Below are 16,821 nucleotides of genomic sequence, written 5' to 3'. Positions count from 1 at the left end.
TCAAACAATGATTAAACTTGATTGTTGTTACCACCTTGGTCATCATATCTGCGGGATTATCTGCTGTCGGAATCTTCTGAAGTAGAATTTTTCCTTTTTCAAAGACTTCCCGCACAAAGTGATATCTTACGTCAATATGCTTGGTTCTTGAATGATAGACTTGATTTTTCGCTAAATGAATAGCGCTCTGACTGTCACAATATAAACTTATGTGACTTTGAACAACTCCTAAGTCTTTCAACAATCCATTAAGCCAAATAGCCTCCTTAACAGCTTCTGTAACTGCCATATATTCTGCCTCTGTAGTAGACACAGCTACTGTAGACTGTAAGGTAGACTTCCAACTCACTGGGCTTTCGCAAGAGTAAACAGATACCCCGTAGTTGAACGACGTTTATCTAAATCACCAGCAAAGTCGGAATCAACATATCCAACTACAAACTGACCAAGTGCTTCATCCTGTTCAAAAATTAAACCAACATCTACGGTTTTTCGAAGATATCGTAGAATCCATTTCACAGCTTGCCAATGTCCTTTTCTAGGATCATGCATATACCTGCTCACAACTCCAACAGCTTGTGAAATGTCAGGCCTCGTACACACCATCACATACATCAAACTCCCAACTGCATTAGCATATGAGACTTTCGCCATATATTCTCTTTCATCTTCAGTCTTCGGAGATAATTGAGCACTAAGTTTCAAATGAGAAGCAAGTGGGGTACTTACATGTTTTGTGTTTTCATTTACACCAAAACATTGTAATACCTTTTTCAGATATTGCTTCTGATTTAAACAGAGCTTGCCTCTTGGTCTATCTCTACTTATCTCCATGCCGATAATCTTCTTGGCCTCACCTAGATCTTTCATCTCGAACTCTTGATTCAACTGAGCCTTCAGCTTATCTATCTCATTTTGGCTCTTCGAAGCGATTAACATATCATCAACATACAAGAGTAGATAAATGAAAGATCCGTCATGCAGCTTCTGCAAATATACACAATTGTCATATTTGCTTCTTGTGTACTTCTGCCTTCTCATAAAGCTATCAAATCGCTTGTACCACTGCCTCGGGGATTGCTTCAATCCATATAGCGATTTGTTCAGCTTACAAACCCAATTTCTACCACCAGCATCTGTGTATCCTTCGAGCTGAGTCATATAGATCTCCTCTTCTAACTCACCATGCAAGAAAGCCGTCTTAACATCAAGTTGAGCTAGTTCCAAATTCAACTGTGCTACCAAGGCCAACAAAATTCTAATGGAGGAATGCTTCACAACAGGGGAAAATACATCATTGTAGTCAATTCCCTCCTTCTGAGCGTAGCCTTTAGCTGCCAATCTTGCCTTGTAGCGAATATCCTTCTTGCTAGGAGATCCATCTTTCTTTGCGAATACCCACTTGCATCCGATTGCCCTTTTACCTTTCGGTAATTGCGCCAATTCCCAAGTATTGTTCTTCAGGAGAGACTGCATTTCTTCATCCATGGCGCTTTTCCATTTATCACTTTCTAAGCTTTGCATTGCTTCTTGATAAGTGATAGGAATATCATCAACAACGGGAAGGGCGTAGGCCACCATATCAGTAAATCGAGCAGGTTTACGAATTTCTCTCCGTGGCCTTGCAACTGCAACTAGTTCTGGTGTACTTAGTGGTTCTTGGGTCAGAACCTCTTCAACCTCTAATTCCTCCATTGTGGCTGGAGAATTAGACTTATTAACTGGGCAAATCCCCATCTGCTCAAACTCCACCTGTTTTGGAGTACACTCCACCTGCTGTGGAGTATTGCTCGTCTGAATATCTTTATCTGCTACCTTTTTCAATGTGGCAGATTCATCAAAGGTAACATCTCTGCTACAGATCATTTTCTTTGTGCTTAAGCACCAAAGACGAAATCCCTTCACTCCAAAAGTGATTCCCATAAAGAGAGCTTTCTTTGCCCTCGGATCTAACTTTGACTCCTTCACATGGTAATATGCAGTGGATCCAAACACATGTAAGGAATCATAATCTGTAGCCGGTTTTCCAGACCATACCTCCATAGGAGTTTTTCTTTCTAATGCAGATGATGGCAAACGATTAACAAGATGGCCAGCATATGTCACAGCCTCAGCCCAAAATTGTTTGCCCAACCCAGCATTGGACAACATACATCGAACTTTCTCCAGCAATGTTCGATTCATACGCTCTGTCAATCCATTCTGCTGTGGTGTATCCCTAACTGTGAAGTGTCGAACAATACCATACTCTTGGCACACATCGAAGAACGGATCACTTTTATATTCCCCTCCATTGTCCGTCCTAAGCCGCTTGATTTTCTTGCCAGTCTGGTTTTCGATTATAGTTTTCCATTTAAGAAAAACTCTAAGCACTTCATCCTTAGTTCTCATGGTATACACCCAAACTCTTCTGGAAAAGTCATCAACAAAAGTAACAAAGTAGTGTTTTCCTCCCAATGAAGGTGTCTTGGAAGGCCCCCACACATCTGAGTGAACATATTCCAAAATACCTTTTGTATTATGGATAGCAGTACCGAATTTCACTCTCTTTTGCTTTCCCAGAACACAATGCTCGCAAAATTTTAATTTGTAAGCCTTTGCACCTTTCAACAATCATTGCTTTGCCAGAATTTGTAAGGATTTTTCGCTGGCATGTCCCAACTTCATATGCCACAACTGCATTGAGTCCAATTCTTTGTTACCGGAAGCTGTAGCGACTGCTCCAATAACTGTACTACCTTGGTAGTAATACAAGTTATTTTTCCTGATGCCCTTCAATATCACAAGTGCGCCAGATGTCACTTTCAAAATCCCATCTCTCATAGTAACAACTGAACATTGGATTCCAAGGCTCCCAATGAGATGAGATTTTTCTTCAAACTGGACACGTACCGAACATCAGTCAGAACTCTGGTTGATCCATCTTGATTCTTTAATTGGATTGAACCTATCCCAACAGTTTTACAGGCATTGTCATTGCCCATATAAACAACTCCTCCATTTAGTTCTACTAAATCAGAGAACCACTCCCGGTTAGGGGACATATGATAGGTACAACCCGAATCCAATATCCACTCATCTGAATGGAACGACGATGATGATGCAACCAGTGATAGTTCAGAGTCACTAGTATCATGCTTAGCAACACAAGCATCTACAGCAGCTTTTCCCTTATTCTTCAGCTTTGGACAATTTTTCTTCCAGTGGCCTTTCTCATGACAAAAAGCACATTCATCTTTCCCGAGTCTAGACTTTGACTTTGATCTCCCCTTTTGAGTTTTCTTCCGAGTGTATGAACGACCTCGGACTACTAAAGCTTCTGTATCTCTGATTGAGTTTTTCTGTTTGTCCTTCTTTCTCTGTTCATAACTGTATAAGGCCGCACAGACTTCGCTCAGAGATATATCACTCCTGCCATGAAGTAGAGTAGTTTCTAGGAACTCAAACTCCTCAGGAAGTGACCCCAACAGCATCAAAGCCAAATCTTCATCTTTGAATGTCTTATCCATATTCAGCAAATCAGTGACTAACTGATTAAATTTGGTGATGTGATCATTCATTGTGGTACTTGGGACGTATGTGAAGCGAAACAGTCTTTTCTTCAAGTGGAGCTTATTTTGACTGTTTTTCTTTAAAATTTTTCTTCAAGTGCCACCCACAACTTATTTACAGAAGTCTCCTTTGAAAAAGCATACCTCTGCTCTCGAGAAAGGCATGATCGAATTGTGCCACATGCCAACCGATTGATCACCTTCCAATCTTTCTCCTGTACATCATCTGGTTTCTCTTCATCAATGGCAATGTCTAGACCCTGCTGAAAAAGGGCATCTAGAACCTCACTTTGCCACATACCAAAATGGCCCGTGCCATCAAAGATCTCCACGGCCAATCTTGCATTTGCAATTGTCGGTCTTGTCCACATGGACGATGTTGAAGCTCTTACACCGACCGTTTTCTCCATAATCTTTCAATATACCTAAGGAAATCTTTTCTGATGTGGAAGATCAGTTTAAACTGCAACCACAGAGCATACTACAATTAACCTTCGGCTCTTGATACCACTTGTTGTTCCAATAGGGTCGGAAGCGTGTAAATTATTGTACTAAAAAATCACACAAAGTTTAATTCCCAGGGAAGAGAGGTGGATCACAAGGATCTCTTAAATACCAAGTCTTTCCTTAGTCAGAATATTCCTTCTAACGTAATTTAATAGCACAATTAAATACTACTATTATACCCTCAAATGTTGAAAGAAAAATAGGACAAAAAGAACATAAAAGTTTTAACGAGGTTCGGTAAATTATACCTACGTCCTCGGGCACTAACACCAGATGATAACTTTACTATCTCTAAAATATTACAAACAAATAGAATTCCTTAAGAATTCTCAAATGGGAGAAGAGAGAAAACTAAGAGAGAAAGATTGGTTGGGATGGTGTAAATGAGAAATGGTTAGGCCTATTTATAGTTGAGGTTCAGGGACTAACTTGCAAATGGCCTAAAAAATTAGGGACCAAAATTGCAATTATCCCATTCAACTTTAAACAACTTGCCTACCATTTTTTTCTTTCGGTGCCACTTGCACCTCCCATTTTTTTGACTTTTCAACACCCCTTTTAATTTGTCTTTTCAACATAAATATGCATCAATACCATTCAAGACTGAAAGGTAGGTATGCATTTGTTTTGCTAATTACCCAAGAATTCATTCCTACCAATAAACTTTTTAAAAATTAATCAAAAATTAATCAATCAAATCTTGCATTCTCTGAGTTATTTTGTAGCATAAATTCCTCCGAAGGGGGTGTACAAATAACTCAAATACATGTGGATATTTGTGAAGAAATTCACCTATGCCCACGTTCAGACAAACAAAGTTTCTCCATTGTGACATCAGTTGCACAAACACAAAGGGACCACGCTTTTGTTGGACCATAAGCTAGTGGATGTTGATGATGGTTTTGAGTTTGTTAATGTGCATCATGAGCCTGTCTAGTTTTAAATCTTTAGTTCTGGTTTCTAAGCAAGACTAAGCAGAAACAATTGGTTTTTTCCATCTCCTTTGACAAAATTTGGTTTTTTCCAAACCTAAGATTGCTTAAGGTATATATTATTTGATTCATAAAAGTATATTGTGAAAATTTTATCGACTAAACATCATTGTAAAGCACATATTTATACATGGGAGGCCCTAATAACTTAAAAGCATATCCGAGTTTCGGTAGGTAAAAATTTTAAAAAATTAAAAAAAATTTAGAGGAACTAAAACATCAATGAAAACTCTAATTTTCTAAGCACCCAACAAGCATAACTCAGAATTCAGAAGAAATGAGAAAATAAATTACAGCAGATCTAGACATTAAAGAAAAACACAAAAATTAAAAAGTGATAAAAAAATTAAAAAGAAAGAAAGAAACGAAGCAGATTGTTTTACCTGAGACAATGTCGATTGAGACTGAGAAACTACTGATATTTTTTTGAATGTGAAGAGCAGCTAAAATAGAAGAACAATGAATGAATATTTTTTTCAAGCAACGAAAAGACCGAGAAAGAAAAGGGACATAGGATTTTGGGTTTCAAGCAAAGAAAAGTATGAGAAAGAAAAGGGATAGGATTTTGGGTTTCAAGCAAAGAAAAGACTGAGAAAGAAAATAAATTGTGCGTGGGAGATGATATCTTTGTGAAAAACAGCTAAGAGATTGATTGAAGAACAAGAAGTTAAAGCAATCATTGGGTTGGAAACATGGGAAGAAGCAGCTTTGGTTACTGATGTAGGAAGCCGAGCTCGAGTTCCGGTTCTTTCATTTGCAGCACCAGCTCTAATAACACCCTCTCGTTGGCCTTTCTTGGTAACAATGGCTAATGGTGACTCCGAATAAATGAAATGCATAGCAGCTACTATTAGTTCATTTAACTGGAAAAGGGTTGTTGTAATTTATGAAGATGATGCTTTTGGTGGTGATTCAGGGAAGTTAGCTCTTTTATCGGAGGCTCTACGCGATGTTGGTTCCGAGATTGAATATCGATTGGTTCTTCCTCCACTTTCTTCTGTTTCTAATCCAAACGAAGTTGTGCAAGATGAGTTGATAAAATTATTCAACGTTCAATCTCGGGTTTACATTGTTCTTCAATCGTCATTACCGATGACAATCCATTTGTTTGAAAAAGCTAAGGAGATTGGAATTACTGGAAGAGACTCAGCTTGGATCATTACGAATACCATCTTGAATTACTTCGATTCTTTTAACAGTTCGGTGATTTCTTCCATGCAAAGCATTTTAGGAATCAAGACCTACTATAACGAGGGTACTAATCTTTACAAAACGTTTTATCCCCAGTTCGAAGAACTTTTTGAGACGAAAACCCGGAAGAAGATAACTTTCAACCGAGCATTAACACCTTACGAGCATACGACAGCATCAGAATTGTTGGCACATAATTAAATTAATCTTGCACAAATAAATTATGAAAAGTTATGAAGAGTGAAGAGACTTGAATATGAAGAGTGAAGAGACTTGTAGATAAAAAGTTATACATATGAATAGTTACAACTCCTATAGTATTTAAGTTATGTAAATGAAAAATTTATTAAAATGGGTGTTTTCTTTCTTCCATAAAAAATTATTTCTCTTTTCATTATATTATTTATCATTTTCTTTGTTTTATTTCTCTAAATATTGATCAATTTTCTACAAATTTTTTTTAAAGAGTCTATAACACCAAGTTTTCACATTATGGGATAGAAAAATAATAACTTGCCTGCAATTCTTTTCCTTAAATTCTAAAGCAATTACTTTTCTGAGCTCAACTTAATTTGGAAGTCATATATAACAATTTCAGAAAAGGGGAGTGAAAATACAATTAACATTTAAACCTTAAGTTGTCTCCAGCAGTGTTATATAACTCAGTGAAGTAAGCAGCAAGCTCAGCTCCAACATCCTTTCCAGCCACCAAAGTTGTCTGTCAATAGTTCATTGTTTGAGGATACGATTATTTCCCCTGTAATCTTGTTTCATTCCTCATCACTATCATAAACAACTGCCATGTGACAATGTGTGGGAGCTTTTCTAGGAGGTGAGTCCTCATTCGACTTGATTCCCTTGCGCTTACTGCTGCCAACAGACTCCTTCGCTTTTCTAGGAGGTGAGTCCTCATTCGACTCGATTCCCTTGCGCTTACTGCTGCCAACAGACTCCTTCACTTTTTGCCTAGGCTCCTCAGCTTCCTCTTCCTCCTCTGAAGCTTTGTTAGCGTTAGCATCTGCCTCTTCATAGCGCTCTTCCTCTTCCTCTTCCTCTTCCTCCGATTCTTCATATTCTGGCTCCTCGTCCTCAATCCTATTGTGTGCAGACCTCTCATCTTCTTCCCCTTCAGTTTCATACTCAGACTTCTCTCTGTCACTTTCAGAGAAACTAATAGGCCGCCGAGATGATTTTACATCTGATACGGATGACTTGCGAGGGACATCCCTGTAACCCTGTGACTTTTTGGCATTCATAATGTGTTTTTCTGCCTGAGGGGCATCCCTGTAACCCTGTGACTTCTTGCTTTCCACGAGGATTGAGAAGGAAAAGCAATTTTGTGTTGCTTTCCAAGTTGACATGTTTCACAAACATCATCAAGCCGATCGATTTTTGGTAAACCTTTGACCATCATCTTCCTTGAAAGCATCTCCAAATTTTCATAGTTCAAATGTCCATATCTATCATGCCATAACTTTGAAACTCCTTTATGAGCACCAATAAAGCAAGGCATATTCTGATTTTGAAGTGTGGATTCCAGAAATCTCCATATGAGTATACTCTCTACATCAAAGGCAATTCTCAAGGAAGATTCATGGTTGTAAGTCTCTATGTTGATGATCTTATTTTCACAGGAAATGATGTGAAGATGTTGAAAGAATTTCAGCACTCAATGATGGCAGAATTTAAGATGACAGATTTGGGAGAACTTCATCATTTTCTTGGCATTGAAGTTCATCAATCCGAAAAAAGAATTTTTATTTCACAAGAGAGCTACGCAAAGGAAGTTCTAAAAATGTTCATGATGAAAAATGCGAATCCAGTCTTTACTCCATGCATTACAGGTCTGAAGTTATCTAAAGAGGGTGAAGGAAAGCTTGTCAATTCCACCATATTCAAAAGTTTGGTTGGGAAGTTGATGTATCTGACTTCGAAAAGGCCTGGCATCATGTATGTTGTTAGCTTGGTGAGTAGATTCATGGAGAAACCTTACCCCAATCACTGGGAGGTTGCCAAGAAAATATTGAGATATGTGAAGGGAACCATTGATTATGGAATTTTCTATAAAGCTAATACATTAGTTGATCTCATTGGTTATATGGATAGTGATTTAGCAGGAAGCATTGATGATAGCAGAAGCACTTCTGGTTATGTTTTTCACCTTGGTAGTGGTGCAGTTTCATGGAGCTCAAAGAAACAATCAGTTGTGGCGCTTTCGACTACAGAAGCTGAATATATCGCTGCATCTTATGCAGGATGTCAATTGATTTGGTTACGTGGAATTTTGGAAAGTCTTAAGCAGAAGCAGAGCAAGTCAACGATTTTGTTTTGTGACAATAGTTCTACTATTTAGGTCACAAAAGATCCAGTTCTTCATAGAAGGACAAAACACATTCGCATTCGGTATCACTTCTTGAGGGAACTAGTGAATAATGGTGATATTCAAGTTGAATATTGCAAGACAAAAGATCAAATGGCTGATATTTTCACAAAGCCGCTAAGTGTACAAGTCTTTAAGAAAAATGTTGAAAGGTTGGGAGTTCGAAGCAAGTTTAATTGAAGGGAGGCATTGTTGGCATAGAATTAAATTAATCTTACACAAATAAATTATGAAAAGTTATGAAGAGTGAAGAGACTTGAATATGAAGAGTGAAGAGACTTGAAGATAAAAAGTTATACATATGAATAGTTACAACTCCTATAGCATTTAAGTTATGTAAATGAATAGTCACAACTCCTTATGTAGATGAATAGTCACTTACAACTCCTATATAAAGAGTTGTATGTAATGAAGAATTTTTAAGTGTGAGTGAAATAAAAATTTATTAGAAATGATGTTTTCTTTCTTACATAAAAAATTATTTCTCTTTTCATTATATTATTTATCATTTTCTTTGTTTTATTTCTCCAAATATTGATCAATTTTCTACAGGAATCATCAAGCAGGCCATGGACAGTGATGAAAACAGTCCAGATTCGTTGTTGAAAAACATACTTTCAAGCAATTTCACAGGTTTAAGCGGCGAAATTCACTTTCAACAAGGCAAATTATTACATGATCCTATACTACGGATTGTAAACGTGATTGGAAAAAGTTATAATGAGTTGGATTTCTGGTTACCAGGGATTGGATTCTCAAAGAACATTGGTTATGTTGGTAATAAATCTGCAGATTTTACTGGTACAGTCATTTGGCCAGATGATTCAAAGCTAGTTCCTAAAGGATGGGAAATGCCAACAAATACGAAACCAATGATAATTGGAGTTCCAGCAAGAACCGCATTTGAGAAATTTGTTAAGGTTGACGATGGTAAACATCCAGGCCAAAAGAAATATGATGGTTTCTGCATTGAACTTTTCTATGAAGTTCTAACTGTTCTCGATTATGATTTAATTTATCAATTTGATCCCCACAATGGCACATATGATGAACTTGTTCACAAAGTCTACAACAAGGTAAAATGCCCTTTGTCTCTTGGTCCATTTATTTTTCAATATTTTTTTTTGTTAATAATCTCAATTTTTGTGATTATGATAGAAAATATTCATATAATTTAACCATAATTTCAAGCGTAATGAATCATTTATTTATCATTATTAAACAAATAAAAAAGAGTTTCTTACAAGTTACAGTGAAAGCAATCCAACAAAGTAAAACAAGGCAATAGCCCTGAAACTTCTTATTCTTACTTTAATTACCTTGATTTGCTTTTCCTGAAATCTCTTATAATTTCATTATATTTCCAGGAAATTTCGTAGCCAACTTGTCAAACTTTGAGTATATATTTAGACAATGTGAAAAAGAAACTATGGCACTCGCCTACATGATTTAGATGCTTGTTTTGTCTCTAATAAGATTCTTCTTTTTTTTTTATGTGTACCCAAATCAACGGAAGACTTATGATGCAGCTGTAGGTGACATAACTATACTAGCTAATAGAACAACTTTAGTGGAATTTACTCAGCCATATGCAGAAACAGGGTTATCCATGATAGATCCAGTGAAGCCTGAGAGCTCGGCATGGATGTTCCTCAAGCCTTGCCCATAAACGCCGCTATTGCGGTATTTTTTTGTTAGAGTCACTAATGATATATATTTGCAGCTTTTTTTATTCAAACGTCACTAAAAACGCCGCTAAAAGCCTAATTTTCTGTAATGTTAGTACTTTTTAAACTATTAATAATCAAATTTAACTATAAAAAATAAGAGACAAATAAATAAAAGATGTTAATATTATTATTTATTTTTGTTTTAGAAATGATCAGTTTTCATGGGTAAAATCTCGTACTTTTCACAATTAACAGCAAACCAGAAAAAGGAAAAGGGGGGGTTTCATGAAGATTCTCAATGATTTAATGAAATAAACATAGTCAACTATTTTCATGGCTGACCAAGTCCAACATATAGACCAAAAGTTATAGGACATAAACTTCCATAGCTGCGGCTTTTAAACAAATCTTTTTTTCACTGGTATTTAAATGCTTTGAGTTCCTCTATGTATCATATATTCAATTATTTTATGAGTTCCCTAACAACATGCAACGACCTTGTCGTATCACTTTCGTGTTCATATCTCTCTTTCTCGTCTCTTCATATGGTGAAGAGACCGGTAACAAGGTGACTAACATCGGTGCCATCATCGACGTCGATTCTCGAATCGGAAAAGAAGAGAAAACAGCTTTGGAAATTGCAGTTCAAAATTTCAATAACGATGTTTCAAACAACCATAATCTCTCCCTTTATATTCAGAATTCTACAAGAGATCCCTTACTTGCGGCTACTGCTGGTTAGTGATTCATTCTTTTTAGTGATCCCTTAATTAGTATGTCAACGAGGTTTATTTAACATTTACTAATGGTTAATCTGATTACAGCTAAGAAAATTGATTGAAGAACAAGAAGTTATAGCAATCATTGGGTTGGAAACATGGGAAGAAGCAGCTTTGGTTGCTGATATAGGAAGCCGTGCTCGAGTTCCGGTTCTTTCATTTGCAGCACCAGCTCTAATAACACCCTCTCGTTGGCCTTTCTTGGTAACAATGGCTAATGGTGACTTCGAACAAATGAAATGCATAGCAGCTACTATTAGTTCATCTAACTGGAAAAGGGTTGTTGTAATTTATGAAGATGATGCCTTTGGTGGTGATTCTGGGAAGTTAGCTCTTTTATCGGAGGCTCTACGCGATGTTGGTTCCGAGATTGAATATCGATTGGTTCTTCCTCCGTTTTCTTCTGTTTCTAATCCAAACGAAGTTGTGCAAGATGAGTTGATAAAATTATTTAACGTTCAATCTCGGGTTTACATTGTTCTTCAATCGTCATTACCGATGACAATCCATTTGTTTGAAAAAGCTAAGGAGATTGGACTTGTTGGAAGAGACTCAGCTTGGATCATTACGGATACCATCTCGAATTACTTCGATTCTTTTAACAGTTCTGTGATTTCTTCCATGCAAGGCATTTTAGGAATCAAGACCTACTATGACGAGGGTACTAATCTTTACAAAACGTTTTATCCCCAGTTTCGAAGAACTTTCCGAGACGAAAACCCAGAAGAAGATAACTTTCAACCGAGCATTAACGCCTTACGAGCATACGACAGCATCAGAATCGTCAAGCAGGCCATGGACAGTGATGAAAACAGTCCAGATTCGTTGTTGAAAAACATACTTTCAAGCAATTTCACAGGTTTAAGCGGCGAAATTCACTTTCAACAAGGCAAATTATCACATGATCCTATACTAAGGATTGTAAACGTGATTGGAAGAAGTTATAATGAGTTGGATTTCTGGTTACCAGGGATTGGATTCTCAAAGAACATTGGTTATGTTGGTAATAAATCTGCAGATTTTACTGGTACAGTCATTTGGCCAGATGGTTCAAAGCTAGTTCCTAAAGGATGGGCAATGCCAACAAATAAGAAACCAATGACAATTGGAGTTCCAGCAAGAACCGCATTTGAGAAATTTGTAAAGGTTGACGATGGTAAACATCCAGGCCAAAAGAAATATGATGGTTTCTGCATTGAACTTTTCTATGAAGTTCTAACTGTTCTCGATTATGATTTAATTTATCAATTTGATCCCCACAATGGCACATATGATGAACTTGTTCACAAAGTCTACAACAAGGTAAAATGCCCTTTGTCTCTTGGTCCATTTTTTTTCAATATTTTTTTTGTTAATAATCTCAATTTTTGTGATTATGACAGAAAATATTCATATAATTTAACCATAATTTCAAGTGTAATGAACCATTTATTTATCATTATTAAACAAAAAAATGAGAGTTTCTTACAAGCTACAGTGAAAGCAACCTTTTAACAAGGCCAACAAAGTAAAACAACAAGGCAATAGCCCTGAAACTTCTTGTTCTTATTTTAATTACCTTGATTTGTTTTTCCTGAAATTTTATATAATTCCATTATATTTCCAGGAAATTCGTAGATAACTTGTCAAACTTTTAGTTGATATTTAGACAATGATGTGAAAAAGAAACTATGACACTCACCTACATGATTTAGATGCTTGTTTTGTCTCTATTAATTTTTTTTTTTTTTTGTATGTGTGTATACCAAAATCAATGGAAGACTTATGATGCAGCTGTAGGTGACATAACTATACTAGCTAATAGAACAACTTTAGTGGAATTTACTCAGCCATATGCAGCATCAGGGTTATCCATGATAGTTCCGGTGAAGCCAGAGAGCTCGGCATGGATGTTCCTCAAGCCTTTCACCACCAAAATGTGGTTTGTCACCGGTTCCATCTTAATCTACACAATGTTCATAGTATGGTTCTTAGAACACCAGTCCAATCCTGACTTTAGAGGTCCATGGAACAATCAGATTGGCACTGTATTTTGGTTCACTTTCTCCTCCATTTTCTTTGCTCACAGTAAGTTCCACTGCAAAAATGTATACTTCTTTACGTATGAAAATTTAGCCGAGGCTAAAACAGTTCATATTTTCCTTCTTCAGGGGAGAAAATTTACAGTAACCTAACTAGAGTTGTGGTTGTAGTATGGCTATTCGTTGCGTTGATCTTAACCTCTAGTTACACTGCTAGTCTAACTTCAATGCTCACCGTGCAACAATTAGAACCGACTGTTACGGATATTGAATGGCTAAAGCGGTCCAACGTGAAAATCGGGTGTGATGGTGATTCGTTCGTAAGAACCTACTTGGAAGATGTCCTCAAGTTTAAAAGTTACAATATCGAAAACGTTAGCAGTGAATACAATTATGAAGGGGAATTCAAGAGCAACCATATAGCTGCTGCATTTCTTGAAGTGCCGTATGGGAAAGTTTTCCTTAACCATTACTGCAAGAAATTTACCACTACCGCACCTACATACACATTCGGTGGATTAGGCTTTGTGAGTATATGATATTGCTAACTTGGTGAATCTTTGCTGCAAAAATTTATAGAAATAAATGTAATGCAACTCTTTATATATATGCAGATATTTCAGAAAGGTTCTCCAATAGCCAGAGATTTTTCAAGAGCCATTTTAAAGTTATCTGAAGATGGGACTCTAATATCATTGGAACAAAAATGGTTTGCTCCTTCACCGGAGTGTTCGGCCGACGTAACCGAGGAAAGTAAAACCAATAGCTTGAGCATCCATAGCTTCTGGGGTCTTTTCCTTATATCCGTGGCCACATCTACTGTTTGTTTGCTGCTCTTCCTCGCTTACTCGCTAAAGCGATATTGGCACCATGAGGAGGAGAATAATGCTGGTACCTTGTCTCTAGTTGATGAGAGTGTTTGGAACAAGGCAATGAGAGTTGCTAAATGCATTTATAAGGGGAAAGTTTGTGTTCGAGGGGAAGTTTCGGCAGCACCCCGAGTACCAGTTATCTATAAATGGAGCTCACAGACAAGGGATTATGATCGGAGTTCATCTCATATAAGCATGGAGAATCATGAGGTTAAATCACAAACAGAATCTGAGATTGGAATACAGTTGCAGGCTCACAATTGACAAAACAAAAGATTAATCTCGGTTAAATGAAATCCAGCTGTAGTGTAAATTATATTAGCCAGCCTTCTTATATGGATCTTGTGGAGAAAAATCGAAATATTTTGCTTGTAATTTTCCTGAAACACATATGTAAACAGAGTGACAACTAATAACAGGTCAAAAATCCACTGTAGTGCAACGTATCAAAATATACTTGTAATGGAATTCCCATAACACGTGTACATCTAGACATACAGACAGACCTAAAATATTAGCAAAATCTAAGTATAGATGAATACATAGCGAATTGATTAGGTAGTATGTGAATTGAATGGTAAATGACAAGTTGGTACGCATACATAGTGAATTAGTTTTTTAAAATAATTATGTGCATGTTTATATTGTATTGAAAGTTGTTGGGCATGAAATTGTATAAAGATGGGCCATGAATTGAATGAATGCAATTGGTTTAAACTTGTATTATAATGATTTGAATCATGAAAATATTATTGAGCGTTATCATTGAGTGTACGCCTTGTTTTCTCTGTTTGCAAGTATAGGTGGACTTCAAGATTATGAAAAGTAACTTTAGCGTAAAGGAAGCAATCCTCCGACTCAAAAAATTTGTATAATTTTTTTGTTAAATATAAATATATGACATGTACTTAAATTGAGTCGATTTATAACACGATAAGTGATTATGTTTAATTATAAAGTTAGAATTAATTTTTTTGAAATTAGTCACATAGTTGAATTATGAAATTGAGTATGCTAAAATTTGAAATGCATAACATGAAAATGGTCACGGTCAAATTTAAGATGTATATTCATACCAAATGCTTGAGTGGCTTATACTATGATTTTAGTTTACAAGTTATATGGTATTGATGGAATCATTGTATCGTATTAGTACATTAGTGATTAAGGTAGTAGTGTATGGAATTAAGCCTTTGAATCTTGTATATTTGGCTGAAATGGGAAATAGTTGATTTGGAATGGTTTTATATGTGAAGTTTGTTATGCGTCAAATTATACCATTTAGAAACAGACGGTTACGTCTTGATGTTGGACTTTTATCGTCACGACGAAATTTAGTCAATAAGTTGCACCACGACGAGAAGCTCTTAAAGTCACAATGTCAACTTCATATTTTGAAATCATTGCAATTTGATCTTAATTCAATCTCATGTTAGTAATATAATTTTCGTAAACTGGTATAAGAACTGAAATATTGTATATTATATTATATGCATGTTTGCTCATAAATTAAATATAAAATGAATAATTTTGATGTTAGTTACTCGGACAACGAATATTATATGCTATGGCATGGACTCACCCATCTGATTAGAAATGAATGTTACATTTACATTCACTTGAAAAAGATGAAAATGCAGACGAATAGGAGTTCAAAGCTTCCTGCACAGCTTGTCGTCATGGTTGCGTGCAAGCTATAACACGCCCACCATCAGCCCAACCAGCTTCTTTTAAAAACTGCAATTCAAGCATATTATAGTCAAGACTCCTAGCAACAAAAGATTCAAAATGAACTTCAAATCACAAAGAGGGAGGCAAGTAAACAGTTCAAGATTTTACTTTTAAATAAAGAAAAAGGGGAGAAAACCTGTGGAATTTGAGCGGTTTTACCACTACCCGTTTCACCAACAACAATGGTAGTAGCGTGAGACTCCACTAAATAAAGAATAGCAGTTCTATACTTATAAACTGGAAGCCTCTGTCTTTGCTTCTCAATGCTCACGTACCCATATCTGTAAAATAAGGAAAAACAAATAAGGAAGAGAAAAGACAAAAGAAGAACAATCAAAGAACAAAAATTGAATAAAAAATAGTGAGAGAAAAAATACCCAGAAGAAGATGAAGAGTAAGAAGATGACAAGAAAATAACACCGCCATCCTCGTCCTCGACGAGGCGGGGCTTCTCGGTTCCCGGTTTCCAGAACTGCGCCATAATTTTAAGCTCAGTTTTACTTTTCCCGATTCGAGGGAAATTGAATCGAAATTCAGTAATGTAACTAAACGGGCTTTTTATTAAGCTTTGCTCTCGCTTCGGTTTAGGGTTTCCAAGCCCAACAATCATTGGGCATTTGTTACAATTCTATCAAAAACAAATTAAATTTTTATATAAATTTAGATAAATTCAGCCTAAAAGTCAAATCTTTAATCAATAAGCCCAAGTAGAAGTGTCAATCGGTCAGGTTAGTACAACTAAAATTTTAGACTTATTTGCTGAGTCTGACCTAAAAAATGGGCTTAAAATTTTACTTGAGTTCAGTCTGGATAAAAATGTTAAAACTCGAGTCTGCCCTACTTATATTAAAGTTTTATATATTTTTTAAAAATATATATAAAAAATACTAAAAATATTAAAATAAATATTTCCCAACAAATTGAAAATAAGTTTAAAAATATATATATACTTAATTAGCACTAATATAGGTGCAACTTAACAAGCAAATACCTTTAAAATAGTAACAAAATTAACAATAAAATAAGAGTTATACAATAACAACAACATAATAGTAACATAATAATGAAATGATAGCAAAATAGTGAAAAAAATATCATCTTTTTTTGAATTTTCGGGTCAGGCCTGG

At 36.0% G+C, this 16,821-nt stretch overlaps 4 protein-coding genes across 4 annotated transcripts; 3 read left to right on the top strand and 1 right to left on the bottom strand.

Moving 5' to 3' along the window:
• The first annotated feature begins 7,730 nt into the window (after nt 1-7,730).
• Nucleotides 7,731-8,594, top strand: LOC121222439 (uncharacterized mitochondrial protein AtMg00810-like). Its single transcript, XM_041103206.1, has one exon. It carries the CDS (start codon nt 7,731-7,733, stop codon nt 8,592-8,594), a length of 864 nt encoding a protein of 287 aa, XP_040959140.1.
• Nucleotides 8,595-9,144: 550 nt separating this feature from the next.
• On the top strand, nt 9,145-10,492 carry LOC121203256 (glutamate receptor 2.2-like). Its single transcript, XM_041102764.1, has 2 exons — nt 9,145-9,697; nt 10,138-10,492. The coding sequence occupies exons 1-2, from the start codon at nt 9,191-9,193 to the stop codon at nt 10,288-10,290; spliced, it is 660 nt and encodes a 219-aa protein (XP_040958698.1). The 5' UTR covers nt 9,145-9,190; the 3' UTR covers nt 10,291-10,492.
• Nucleotides 10,493-10,778: 286 nt separating this feature from the next.
• Nucleotides 10,779-14,545, top strand: LOC107887733 (glutamate receptor 2.7). The gene is made up of 5 exons (XM_041103205.1): nt 10,779-10,955; nt 11,116-12,372; nt 12,831-13,137; nt 13,221-13,618; nt 13,706-14,545. Exons 1-5 carry the CDS (start codon nt 10,779-10,781, stop codon nt 14,225-14,227), a joined length of 2,661 nt encoding a protein of 886 aa, XP_040959139.1. The 3' UTR covers nt 14,228-14,545.
• A 974-nt stretch (nt 14,546-15,519) lies between these two features.
• Nucleotides 15,520-16,239, bottom strand: LOC107888109 (probable pre-mRNA-splicing factor ATP-dependent RNA helicase DEAH9). Its single transcript, XM_016812259.2, has 3 exons — nt 16,072-16,239; nt 15,831-15,975; nt 15,520-15,700 (listed from the first exon to the last, which is right to left on the bottom strand). Exons 1-3 carry the CDS (start codon nt 16,173-16,175, stop codon nt 15,641-15,643), a joined length of 309 nt encoding a protein of 102 aa, XP_016667748.1. The 5' UTR covers nt 16,176-16,239; the 3' UTR covers nt 15,520-15,640.
• Nucleotides 16,240-16,821: the final 582 nt, after the last annotated feature.

This window comes from Gossypium hirsutum, chromosome D10 (genome assembly GCF_007990345.1).
Source record: "Gossypium hirsutum isolate 1008001.06 chromosome D10, Gossypium_hirsutum_v2.1, whole genome shotgun sequence".
Classification (NCBI taxonomy): Eukaryota; Viridiplantae; Streptophyta; class Magnoliopsida; order Malvales; family Malvaceae; genus Gossypium; species Gossypium hirsutum.
Note: the sequence above shows the minus strand (reverse complement) of the source record. Positions and strands in the feature narration are given on the sequence as shown.